Below are 14,275 nucleotides of genomic sequence, written 5' to 3'. Positions count from 1 at the left end.
CTCTGACATCTCCTCTATACCTTCCTCCTAATATCTTAAAACTATGACCCCTTATGCTAGCCGATCCGGCCCTGGGGAAAAGACTCTGGCTATTGACTCTATCCATGCCTCTCATTACCTTGGATACCTCAATCAGGTCACCTCTCTTCCTCCTTCTCTCCAGAGGGAAACGTCCAAACTTAGTCAACCTCTCTTTGTTAGACAAGTCCTCCAGTCCAGGCAGAATTGTGGTAAACCTCCTTTGCATCCTCTCCAATTCATTCATAGGATATAGCTGTTACTGTTTATGTCAGCAATTACCCATCCCCAGCAGGCCTCAAGAAGGTAATGGTAAGCTGCCTTCTGGACTGCTCTAGTCCTTGGGGTGTAGATCCATCCGTACTGCTACTGGGAATAAAGTTCCAGGGTTTTGACTCTTGACAATGAAAGAACAACAACACATTGTTCTATGTTCTGTACTGCTGGCAGTATTGTGTGTAGTTTGGACAAGAACTTAGAAGGTGATGATGTACCTGTTCATCCTTGGCTTTTACCTCTCTAAGTGGTAAAAGTCACAGGAACAAAGAACAATATAACAGGAACAGGTCCTTTGACCCTCCAAGCCTACCCTGATGCATTTTGCCCTTCCATACTAAAACTGTCTTCACTTATAGCATCTGTATTTCTCTATTCCCTTCTGACAGACTGACTTGCAACTAAAAAGACCATTTCATAACTTCAGGATGTCTACAAGAGCTGATCACGTACTTTCAAAGTGTTGTCACAGCAGCCAATTTGTAAACAGCAAGGTCACATAAATAGGAACTTGATGACAATACAATATTTCTCACCTAAGATTGAAGAAACATTGGCTAGGGCACAAAATACGCGTCTTCAGTTTTTCTTTGAAATTGTGCCATGGGATTTTATGTCTAATTGACAGAGTAATTGGGAATGCAGCTTAATGTCTCAGCCTAAACATGGCAACTCAGACAATACACCACTCTTAGTACTCCTCTGCCATCAGCCCTTGAGTATATATTCAGATCCTGGTGTGAACCTAACTCCACAACCTCTGTCTTGATGGCAAGTACTAATTCTGAAATAAGGCATATTTGTGCAGCATTTCTGGTATATTCTCAGATGCAAGTTTAAGGATTGGAGTAAGTAACCTGATGTATTCCTTGGTATCTTGCTCTTGCTTTAAATTACTTGGGAATGCTTGGTGATGGACACCATAAATAAAATTTGAATGGTAATTGCCTTTTTATACATTAAGTGGTGTAGTTAATGCAAGAAAAAACATGATTTCAACAGAAAAAAATACTTAGTTTATTCCCTTATTACAACTTTGAAAAAATACTATTACCATTCTTTCAGATACACAAACAACAGTGCAAATTAGAGGCATTCAGATACTTGCTGACTAAACTCCTTCCTCAAATGTGGAATTCATATGTACATTTCAAAATGCAGCAAAATATTTTAACCACATCCTGTTGCAAGAAAGCACTGAGGCAAGGAGATAATCAATCGAGTGAAAATGTTCGCTGTCTTCAGCAATACATAATGTAACTGAAAGGTTAGTCATGATCTTTGTGAATCTTAAGATATGCAATATCATTTACATCTCCAGGATTCCCCAAAAAGTAGTTCACAGCCAAGGAATTAGTTTTGAAGTATAGTCACTCCACTCATGCATACTAGTATGCACTGAGATCTTAATAAGACTATAAGACATAGGACTAAATGACTAATAGGTTTGTTTTAGTGGCATTCATTAAAGGGTAAATGTAGGCCAGGAAGATTTGGAACTAAACAGATGATAGCACCACGGATCTTAACAACAAACAGGACCTTGGTTTGATGTCTCATGTCAATAATGATACCTCAGGCAATGCAATACTGCCTTGGCAAAACAGTGAAGCATTAGCCTAGTTTATGTGCTTAAGTCGTTCACTGGGGCTGAAACTCAACATTCTGATTCAGAAGCACAAGTAAGTAGCAGCACTGAGACCAGCTGACTTAAAAATCTTACATAATGTATACAGGAGATAAGTATATAAAGCCCTGTCAGTAACTTCACACAGAATATTTCAAAAATTACAACTAGGATGCTCCATTTCATATCAATACTTAAAGAAAAAGTACTTTACAGGTTTTACATGTTTGTAACAAATTTGGATTGAAAATATTTAATTCTAAATTCTACATGAAAATCAAAAAGGCACATTTTCTAAAAAAAAAAAAATTTTGGTGCCAATTTTCATGCACAGCAATTATGTTTCAAGTAATCCCAGTAATTACAGTCTTAGAACTGCATTATTTAAAAAAAAACTTACCTTGTGGAACTGAAAATTTACAGAAGCAATCTAGCTGGTGTGCCAAAACCAGAGCTGAATTACAGATAAAATAGTTTGGCATGGTACAAAATTGGAGTTAAAAAGAGTCACTACATTTTTCTCCCATAGGATATAGGTATTTCTGGCTAAGTCAGCATTTGTTACCCATCATTAATTGACTTGGAGCATGTGGTAACGAGTTGCCTGCTTGAACCACAACAGTCTGCAGTTCAGTATACCAGCAGTACACCAGGAGTTCCAGGACTTTGACCCAGCCACAAAGAACGAACCTGATAATTCCAAACCAACGTAGGATGGTTTAGGGGAAAGAGAACTTGCAGGTGGTGGGTCTTCCCATGTATTTACTATAGTCATTCTATATATTAGAGATTTGGCATTCAGAAGGTGCTGTTGAAGAATCCTTGGTGAGTTGTTGCATCGTATCTTGTATATGGTACACACTGTTGCCACTGTGCAGTAGGGGATGGAGGCAATGAATATTAAAAGGTGCTGAATGTCAATCATGTAGCTATTTTATCCCAGATGGTGTCGAGCTTCTTCTGTGCAGTTGGAGCTGCACTCACCCAGGATTGTGGCAGCATTCTATTATGCTCCTGGCTTGTGCCTTGTGGATGGTGACAAATGTTAGGGAGTTAGGAGGTCTGTTATTTGCTGCACGTACCCAGCCTCTGATTTACCACTGTAGATAGAATTTGTATGGTAAACCAATTCAGTTTCTTTCAAACGGTAATCTCCAGAATGTAGATGCTGGTTAAGGGGAGAGCTTGTAGGTGGTGCTTGGTGCTTGAGGATTCATAAATGACACGGAAATAAATTTCCAAAATAGAAAGGAAACAATAGTTTGGTCATAACCAAGCTAGGCTGACTAAATGTTTGAAAATTTAATGTTTGTCACATAACGTTTTCTTTCTTTGCAATCGTTTTATAATCAGAGACTCTCCTTCAAATATTATTCCAATAAAAATTAAAATTCACAATATACAGGTTACAAAGACATTCTATTTTTCTACAAATTATAATTTATAAATATTTATCAAATAAAAACTATTACTTATAAGCACATTGTCAGAAACTGTGATGGAGGGCACGTGATATCATTGTTCACTTGAACTATGAAATTTACAAGGGTCACATTTCAGCATATCTAAGCTTGGATTGTGTTTGTAAAGAATTGAGAGTATACAGAACAGTAGTGAAAAACTGGTGTTGGGAACAAAGGAAAGCAATGAATTAGTACAGTCAATACAATGGTATATTGACATGTCAACATGTGTTGATTTCAGTGAATCGTCTTAAATCATTAACAAGACCAATACTGTGTCCAGTAAGCTTCCCAAGTAATTTAGTTGAATAAACTGCAGGACAGTGAAAGAGTGAAACAAAGTGCTGTGCCAGGGACAGATAAGCTTTGAAAATGTAAGAGAAATATTCTTAGAACTTGGAAATTGGTCAGAGTATATGTTTGTAAAAGGCAACCTCCTTTTCCTCTATTTAAATTAATGATAAAACTGGACAGATTCAGATTTGCTCTTCCAGTTGCTGAACCAACTTGCAGACTTTGCAGACCTCAAAAGAGAGTTAGGCCTCAAATGGCCAAGTTGGAAATGCCAAAAATAAAGCAGAGCAGTGGAAATCAGAAGTCAACAATACCAAGACAGAGACACCGTAGTAAATGAGAAAGCATATGTAAATTCGACTAACCAATAACATATCTGAAAAGTCCATCACAATTCCAGCAGTTTTGATCACCTGTTAATAATATTTTGTTAGCCAGATTCGATAAGTTCACTGGTATACTTTTTAAAATCTTATTATATACACGTGTTTAAATAAGTTGCCATTCAACTTAATGCTAAAGCCACAGCAAACCAAGTTGGTGGTCACCATCTCATTTACCTTTGTAAGATATGTACAAATCTTGAAGACACAGCCCTGTTGTGTTAAAAAGAGGAAATCAGAATCCTTCTTGAGAATCCATTTTTGGTGAGAAGGTCACTCGACTGGAAATGTCCACTGTCTTCTCTCTAAAAACGCTGATGGACCTGCTGAGCGTCTCTCTCATTTTCTGCTTTTAATTTCAGATTTCCAGCGTCCAATGTATTTTGCTTTTATACTTATGAAATCTTTGAGCTTTGTTGTATCTTTTCTCAGCTGACTTAACACTGGTCCAGGCTGATGTGAAATATTCATTGAGTGTCATTGTCCCAAAGAAGCATAAAAACTTAACGAAGTTTTTGAGGTGAACCGATGCTCAAGAATGCACACTATTGACAATTGTGAACAAGATTAAGACTGAAGAATTCAATATACAAAACTATCTTTAAAAACTGTACAGACTTTGAAAACTGCTACAATACACCTACCTGACAAAACCAAGGGAAAATTTCTCAATTCATATGGCATATACACTTGTGAGTTATGTAGACTGAACATTCTGTTGCATGATCCAATACTTCTGTTCATTCAAAGCGCACTGAACGGATAACTGGAGACTTCCTAAGTTGCAGCAGACTGAAGTTAAAAAATGTCCATTTTATATTTGAAAGCTGTTAGAAGGTCTCTTGCATATTCTCAGGTCTGTAAGTAAAAAGGAAGAATCTGTTCTTCTGCTTAATAGGATGGCCCACTTTTACTAGAGTAAGCATACTAGGAATTTTCACTACTCCGGTTCAAGCTGCCTGCAGCTGCATTACTCGGAGACTGAAGGAATTCATGGAAGTCTTGGACCAGATCTCCCTGTTCGCCAACACTCAGGTGTGGAGGACTCCCTATTAGAGGAGAAAAGAAAAATAAGGGTGTCATTTTGAGAGTAGGTAAAATTTCTGAACAGAGAAACTTTAACCTCCAAAATCCAACATGTACTGTATTTAGCAAAACAAAGGTAAAACTAGGATAGGCCAGTCACGGATACTGCTTTTACCAAGTTCTCTCATTTCTGGTTGATACAACATTACTCCTTGCTTTCCATTTGAACCATGCAACCACTGTCATTTTATTACACAGCACTGCATTTATCAAACTCTGACACCTCACATAACTTAAGTAATCAAATTCCTACTGAACAAATGCATGCTGACATTTATTTATTAACTCATTTTTCAAAGTTCCTATTTGGTGCCAAATAATTACTTTCATTCTTTTATCGCATGTGGGCATCATCATCATCAAGGTCAGCATTTGATGTCCATCCTGAATTGCCTTTTACAGCAGTTAAGAGTTAATCACTTTGCCATGTTTAGGCTAGATGAGACAAGGAAAGCAGGTTACTTGTCCTAAATGACATTAGTGAACCAGAATGTATTTGAATGACAATTAATCTTTGTATCATTACTGAGAATAGTGAGGTTTATAGGTTTTTCATTTGATCACAACAGCAACTTTTGCAGGCCTCCAGTTTGCAGGCCTCCATATTACTCTCCTCAAGCTACAATACATCTCATTTGGATCCACATCAGTTTTCTACTTTTAGTGTTGCCAACAATTTAAAATACTTCCTTTTTTATTTTTCAAAATACATCCAAATCTTGAAGCTACCTCCCCTATTACTGTAATAGTGACACCATTCTCTAATGCAAAATACTCATTTAGTACTTCAGCCATGCTCCAACTCTCCTGAGATGATCAGCTTTTTTGGTCTCCAATCAGTATTACCCCCTGTCCATTTAAGTACTGTAAGGCTGAGCTTTTTCTTTCTTGTATTTTCAATCCAACATTCACATGAATTTCAAGTTGGAATCAGATTTTCCAAAAATAAAAGTCATTCATAAACTTCTGAGGGCAATCATATACTTCATTGAAAAGATTAATTGGTTGTGCCCCAGTGATGCCACTGAAAATGAATAACACATCTTCCACTGCATCTATTAATCACAGCTTCCAAAGTGCATCAATAAACACAAACATTCGAACAAAAGTTATCACAAAAATAAAAGTAAGATTCTGCAACTTGTTTTTTTGCAGCATTCAATCAAAATTAAATCTGGAATGGAGTTTCCACATTCAATCTTTTTCAAACAAACTATTTACAAGCTATTATTAGAAAGAATGAAATTGTATACTTTACACACGAGTGCTGAATTAGCAAATAAAGATTAGTATTTGTAACTAAAACAGATGTAGATAGCATGCTGAGTGAGATCCTTAAACCTGAAAAAGGTTACATTTACATTACCCAAAATACTGTACATTTCACAATCTAACCATGACCACAAGAGCTAAACAAGGACCAATTACTAAATGATTAATCCGACTTTCATTCTTCAGGTGCCATAGCAACATAATTACTGAGTATTTATCAGCAAGGCCTGAAGGCATTTGAAATGATGATACTAAAACAGGTCACAAGATAAATACAGATTAAGACCATTCAGCCCATTTCAATTCAACCATAATTGCTACTTTTGTTTGTTAAATAATTCCAGGTTTCTCATCTTTGTCAGGTCTTGCTGAGCTTTTGTTGCCTGAAAAACTAGATTATTTACAAAATAACCTTCAGTTTGAACTTAAACTTACTGTTTTATTTAAGCTAATATTTTGGACATTTTATTCCCTCAGACATCTCCCACTGTAAACAAGCTTAAAAGATATGGTCTTGGGCATCTTATCTCCAGACTGAAAATCCCACACCACTCATCTGCAAACCTGAGACTCTGGGTAAGTCTTGAGACTACTCCCTACATCATCTCCAATGCTCGAGTGTCACCATTTTTTGTTGTACAGATGATTTAGCACAGACCAGGATATAATGGGATATGCAAAGCAATCAATCTCTCAATTCATCCACGGAGAACAGCAAGTGTATTAAATTTAGTAGTTCTATTAATTATATAATTGTAGTATTACAACTCAACTTGTCTTCTTGTGATGGATTGTAATTTTTTCAGATTGTGAAAATTTAAAGTAATGGTGGATTGAACTTGATGCACACCATTAGCAGGGAAAGAAAATAATGGGTTGCAGTAATCTACAGACTCTCAGAATTGCCTCATCTGTTACAGCAATGTATAATTCAGGAAATTATGAAGTCCTAAGAAGAACATTACAATTGTCATGGTTGATTTTAATCTGCATGTTGACTGGACAAATCAGACATGCACGGGTAGCATGGAAGTTAAATTTGTAGGGTGTATCAGAGAATATTTCCCAGAGCAATATGTTGTAGAACCTAATCCAAAATAGGCCATCTTAAGATCTAATCATGTGTAATGAGATAGGATTAATAAGAGATCCATAGTTAAGGATGCTTTAAAAGGGTAGCTATCATAATATGGTAGAATTTTAAGTTCAGTTTGAGGGGGAGTCACTCAGCTCTCAAATCAGTGTCCTCAACATAAAAGGTCAATTACAGATGTATGAAAAAATTGTCTAAAGCGGTTGGGAAAATAGACTAGTCGAGGTGACCAGTGGCCAAAATTAAAGCAGATATTTCATAACACTCTGCAAAAATTCAGTCAAAAAGGAGAAGGTTGAACCAATCATGGTCAAAAGATGGAACATTCAACGAGAAATAAAGGCATACAAAGTGGCAAAAAATAGTGTCAAACAGAGGATTGAGATTTTTTTCCCCCCAGAAACAAGCAGTGGATGACAAGAAAAGACATATAGAGAACATTGATTATGAAAGTAAATTGGTAAGAAATAAAACAAAACAGCAAGGGCTACTATGGGTGCCTCAAAAGAAAGTGAGTATCTAAACTAACCATGGAACCCTTGGAGGACACAACTAGGGAATTAATAACAACATGAAAATAACAAATAATTTCAACCAATACTTTACAATGGCCTTCATATGGAAAACACTATAAACATCCCAACAACAGCAAACAGATAAGCAAGGTAGTAATGGAAGAAAAGGCTTTGTAACATCTTCTAACATGAAGTACAAAAGTATTTTTAATGTATTTCTATAAACTAATTGCAGAACAATTGCCAGCACCTGATAGCCCCCATCTAAGGGTTTCAAAAAGAAGTAACTGCAGAAATAGCAGTTGCATTGGTCAAAATATTCCAGAGCTCTATGGACTCCAATGGATTGGAAAACTGTTCCTGTTCAAGAAGAGAGGAAGGCTATGCAGAAAACAGAGTCCATTAATCAAGAAGAAATACTGGATGTTTAGAAAAACTTAATACAGTCAACATGGTTTTGTGAAAGAAACCATGGTTGACAAATTTGGTAGAGCTTCTTAAGGTTTTTTCAAAAAAAACATTGATATAAGGGAACCGGTGGATGTAGTTTATTTGGGTTTTCAGACGACATTGATAAAAGTGCCTCATAAAAGGTTACTACACAAGATAGAAGCTATTATTAGCATTAGGAGTGATGTATTGGCAAAGACTAAGGATTTGTTTACACACAGAAGACCAAGATTCAGGATGAACAGGTATTTATCAGTACATAGCTATTGAAGTCCTATAATAATCAGTCAATCTATCCTCAATTATTCACTACCTGTATTAATGACTTGGAGAGGAGGACAGAGTGTAATGTATCCAAATTTGCTGATGACACAAGAACAGGTAGGAGGTTGAGTGAGTACGCAAAAACCTGGAGTTTAATGTAGGAAAGTGTGAGGTAGTACATTTTGGTAAAGAGAATCAAATGGCAAACTATTAATTAAAACAGATTCCAAAAACAAAGTGCACTAAGGAATCTGGGTGTTTTTGTGCATGGAATAAAATGTTAGCATTGAGGAGCAACAGGTAATTGAGGTACCAAATGGCATTCGGCCTTTATTGCTAGAGTGTTGGAATTTAAAATAGGAAAGTCTTGTCAGAAAGATACAGGATTTAGTGATGCCACACCTGGAGCACACTGTACAGTTCTGGCCCCCCCATATGTAAGAAAGGATGTATAGACATTGGAGGCAGTTCAAAAAGAGATTCACCAGGCTGATTCCTGGGATAAAAGGGTTAACTTATCCAGAATTGTTAAACCAATTAGGGCTTTATTAGTGGGAGATTAGAAGAATGAAGAATGATGTTATTGAAACATATGATTATGAGGCTGCTTGACAGGGCATATGTCAAGTTGTGGGGTAATCTCAAACTAGGGGCAAATGCCAACTATTTCTGTAACTCTCATTTAAAACAGAATTGTTTGTCACAGAGAGTAGTGAACTACTAGAATTCTCTACCTCAGAAATCTGTGGAAGCTAGATGACAAAGTACTTAAAAGGAAGTAGTTGAAAATGTGTTGCTGGTTAAAGCACAGCAGGTTAGGCAGCATCCAAGGAATAGGAAATTCGACGTTTCGGGCATAAGCCCTTCATCAGGAATGATGAATTCTTGATGAAGGGCTTATGCCCGAAATGTTGAATTTCCTATTCCTTGGATGCTGCCTAACCTGCTGTGCTTTAACCAGCAACACATTTTCAACTGTGATCTCCAGCATCTGCAGACCTCATTTTTTACCCTTAAAAGGAAGTAGACAGGTTTTTGAAATATCAGGGAATTGAGGGTTACAATGGGCTGACACACAAAAAAAGGGAAGTTGAAGCTTGAAGCAGATTAGTCATGATCTCATTGAATGATTGGACAGGCCTGAGGGGTGAAATAGTCTGCTCCTATTTCCTATGTTAGCAGACTATAATATATAGCAGACTGTATAATAATTATGTAACTTGGGAGAATTGTACTGGTGGACTAAGGGTTATGGCTTACAATGCAGTACACTGCATTTTAAACACTTTGAAAGTTCATTTTTTTCACATAGCAGAAAATAAGGACTCCATTGAAAATAAAGGTTAGGAGCAAGATGGCAGAGGCCTCAAGTGAAAAGCAAACTTCACACAGAAGACTATGTTTCAATGAGCAACTTGCAAATTTACATAACACATACAAAGTATTAAAACAAAAAGAATGCCACCTCAAGTTTCACAGTACTGAAAAAGAAAAAGGTTACAAATTGAATTAAAATTAAAAGGCATATGGGATTATGGATATAATACCACCAACCAAAAAGTAAAAGAAAATGAAGGCAAAATATTTAAGCAAAAACAGATGTTGCTGGAAAAGCTCAGCAGGTCTGGCAGCAACTGTGAAGAGAAATCAAAGTTAATCTTTTGGGTCCGATGAACCTTCCTCAGAACTGGATTTCTGAGGAAGGGTCACCAGACATGAAACGTTAACTATGATTTCTCTTCACAGATGCTGCCAAACCTGCTAAGCTTTACCCGCAACTTCTGTTTTCATTCCTGATTTACAGCATACAGAGTTCTTTCCATTTTTATAAAGTATTTAAGCGTTAGGGATAACAGATAGAAAAATATGCAAGTTAAGATAAATGGAGATTGGTGTTAATACTTAACTTCATAATATTAGGCAAGCGGAAATCCAGAATTAAATAAAGAGATGAAGGATATACAAAGAAAATACTGTAGAAGTTAGGCTAAAAAGATGATAGAAATAAAAAGCACCCTTTGAGACATGTGCACTTCCAGCTAGTGCAGGGAATGTAGGAAGTCTCAGCAAAACCATATAATGTACTGTAGAGACTATACTCGCATACAGTTTAGTTTTTATTTTCCTACAGGAGGGATATTTATTTTGTTCAGAGAAGATTTGCGTGCCCAGTTCCTAGGATAAATGTGTGGAGTTTAGATCAGAGTGGGTCTGGAAAAGCACAGCAGGTCAGGCAGCATCCGAGGAGCAGGAAAATTGACGTTTCAGGCAAAAACCCTTCATCAGGGAGGCCAGGTAGTTGAGTATATTTAAGACTGATACTCAAAAATCTATCTATCTCAAAGACATCAGAGTACAGGGAGAAAGCGGGAGAATGGGATTGAGAAACTTATCAGCCATGATTGAATGGTGGAACAGACCCGCTGGGCTGAATAGCCTAATTTCTGCTCTTATGTCTTATGGTCTTATGATTTAGGAGGGGTTGAGCAGGTTGACCCTGTACTCATTTTGAGTTCAGAAGATTAACAGGTGATCTTATTGAAACATTTAATTGAGAGAGTTTGACAAGGGAGATATCGAGCTGATGTCTCCTCCCAGTGGCGGAACCTGGAAATAGAGACCATACACTTCAAAATAAGATGTGTCCCATTTAAGATAGAGGTGGAAATTTCTATCAAAAAAGCATTAGTCTTTGGAATTTGCTTCCAGAGAGTAGTGGCTGGGTTACTGAATATTTTCAAAGGATGATTTAGACAAGGGATATTTCGCTGGATGGGAAGACGAGAAAATCTTTTAAAAATGAGGCAGGCAGGGCAATGGAGTGAAAGACATAATGAGATCAACCTTTATCTCATGGACTAGTGATACAGAAATAGAAAGGTCTGCTCCTACTCCTCTAACGACCTTATGGATTCAGAAGGAAGTGGAGAGAAAAAAGTGGAAGCCCTTGAAAGTAAACTTATGTCTCACAAAGTTGTTTTAGGATTACTTCTGCTTAGAGTCCATAAATTACTTAGATACTAGGATGAGGAAGTGAAGGAGTGAAGTCCAAGTTTGCGGATGATAAAAAGACACCAATATTCTAAATAACTCTGGGGATCAAAAGAAAATTGCAAGTCAATAATGAAGTAGATCAATGGGCAAAAATGTATTGGAGTTTAATGTCAGTAAATGTGAGGTGATATACTTTGAAAACAAAATCCAAAGTCTTACCCCGAATGGACAGAATATGTAGCTGATGAGGAAAAGTGCGGGTTGTGGGGTGGTGGTGGTGGTGGGAGGGTGGATTTAGGTGGCCTTCATGTTCAAAAGACATTCAGAATAACATTTGGAGTGAGCAAGGCCATGAAAAAGCCCCTGGAATACTGTCAAATATACCATTTGAGAGGTAATGGTGAGGCTGCTTAAGTAAGGCTACTGTAGGCAGTATGATGTACAATTTAGGCATCTAGGAACCTAGGAACAATCAAGAAGGTATTAATGTAGAATCAGTATTGTAACTGCATGTATAATTATGAAAACCACCTGAAACAGTGGGACAGCTTTTATTAGAACAGAGATTAAGGGGACTTGATAGAAAGAATGATATATTAGACCACTTTCAGTAATTGAATGATGACAAAGGAAAATGTAAACTTCAACAAATAACAATAGAGCAACACCGTTGATTGGCTGAATAAGAGCACAGGTAGTGCCACACAATCTTAGAATAGATCTTGCAGTTTGGAAGTGGGCATCCATGATTCTGTGAACCATCAGCAGTATTGTGCTCCAACACAATCTGCAAACTCATGGCTCAGCATACCCACCCCTCCCCCCAGACTACCATTATATCAATCCAGAAGTCAAACCTGTTTCAATGAAGGGTGCAGGAGGGCATGTCAGCAGCAGCAGCATATCTGAATATTAGATATTAACAGAATACCTAAACATGAGAGGTCAATCTGGTGATGCTACAAAACATGACTACTTATGTACCAAACAGGATTATCAACAAGTGATAGGCAGAGCTAAGCAATTCCACAACCAATGGATCAAATCTAAATTCTGCATCCTGCCACATCCAGTCATTTATGGTGGGCAATTAAACAACTCACTAGAGGTGTCTCCACAAATATCCCCATCATACTGAAGATCCCCGGTATTACGAGGTAATAAATGGCTTGGAAAGGGTGGACGCTAGGAAATTGTTTCCATTAGGCGAGGAGACTAGGACCCGTGGACATAGCCTTAGAAGTAGAGGGGGTCAATTCAGAACAGAAATGCGGAGCCAGTTCTTCAGCCAGAGAGTGGTGGGCCTGTGGAATTCATTGCCGCAGAGTGCAGTGGAGGCCAGGACGCTAAATGTCTTCAAGGCAGAGATTGATATATTCTTGATGTCACAAGGAATTAAGGGCTACGGGGAGAATGCTGGTAAGTGAAGTTGAAATGCCCATCAGCCATGATTGAATGGCGGAGTGGACTCGATGGGCTGAATGGCCTTACTTCCACGCCTATGTCTTACGGTCTTATGGTATCACAGGTGCCACTCTTCAGCCAATTCCATTTACTCCATGTGATATCATGAAGTGTCTGTGAAAGCAACGGGCTCCAACAACATTCTGGCAATATTATGAAAAGCTCTAATCTAGAATTTGCCACACCCCTAACCAAGCTGTTCCAGTATACATATAACATTAACATGTCAATTTCAAAAACTACCAATGACCTGTACATGAAATATCAAATCAGGACAAACCTAACCTAGTCAATTACTGTCCTTTAAATCTACTAACGATCATCCCGATAAATAAAGGAAAGGGTCATCAACAGTGCTATGAAGCTGTGCTTGATTATATTTAAAAAAAGGCTCACTGATAATCAGATTGGGTACTGCCATCTTCATTATAAATGTGGTTCAAACATGGACTATAGAGTTGAACTCCAGACAGAGGACTGCCATGGACAATAATAGCAGCATTTGACCAAGTATAGCTTCAAAAAATCCTAGCAAACTGGAAGGAATGAAAGTTTGGGTGAAAACTCTCTAGTGGTTGGAGTTTTGCTTAACAAAAAGCAAGATGGCTACGTTAGCTAGAATTCAATCATCTCACATCCAGACATCACTTCAGGAATACTTGGGAAAAAAAAGTGTCCCAGGCCTAACAATGCTTCATTCATGACCTTCCCTCTATTACAAAGAAGTAAGGACGCTTGTTGATGATTGAACAAAGTTCAGCACTGTTCATGTCTTCAAACACCAAATCAGCCCACATCCAAATACTGCAAGATCTGGATATCATCCACATTTTGGTCTGACAAGTGCCAAGCAAGGACCATTTTCAACAAGAGAAAATCTAACCATTGTTCCTTCACATTCAAAGTAATTCCCATTATTGAATCCCTCACTAACAACATCCTTTGGATTACCATTGATCAGAAATTAAACTGAAGTAGAGGCTAAGAATCCTGCAATGTTGCAAGTGAAGAATTAGAACCCCTTGTGAAGGAAGCAAAGTTTAACAAAAATTTGGGACCCACAGTTTTACTGACAG

At 37.5% G+C, this 14,275-nt stretch overlaps 1 protein-coding gene across 5 annotated transcripts in view; it reads right to left on the bottom strand.

The window, feature by feature from the left end:
• Positions 1–1,354: 1,354 nt before the first annotated feature.
• The window catches only part of brd9 (bromodomain containing 9), a 69,083-nt gene continuing 56,162 nt past the window's right edge, over positions 1,355–14,275 (bottom strand). For 4 of the 5 annotated variants that reach the window (XM_060850052.1, XM_060850055.1, XM_060850053.1 and 1 more), the window contains one exon: positions 1,355–5,110. In XM_060850052.1, the coding sequence (XP_060706035.1) occupies positions 4,989–5,110 (122 nt within the window). In that variant the 3' untranslated portion in view covers positions 1,355–4,988. The remainder of the gene's footprint in view (positions 5,111–14,275) is intronic. The other variant, XM_060850056.1, reaches the window with a different exon arrangement.

Source organism: Hemiscyllium ocellatum, chromosome 34, assembly GCF_020745735.1.
Source record: "Hemiscyllium ocellatum isolate sHemOce1 chromosome 34, sHemOce1.pat.X.cur, whole genome shotgun sequence".
NCBI lineage: Eukaryota > Metazoa > Chordata > Chondrichthyes > Orectolobiformes > Hemiscylliidae > Hemiscyllium > Hemiscyllium ocellatum.
The sequence above is the reverse complement of the archived record's forward strand: the minus strand, read 5'-3'. Positions and strand labels throughout refer to the sequence as shown.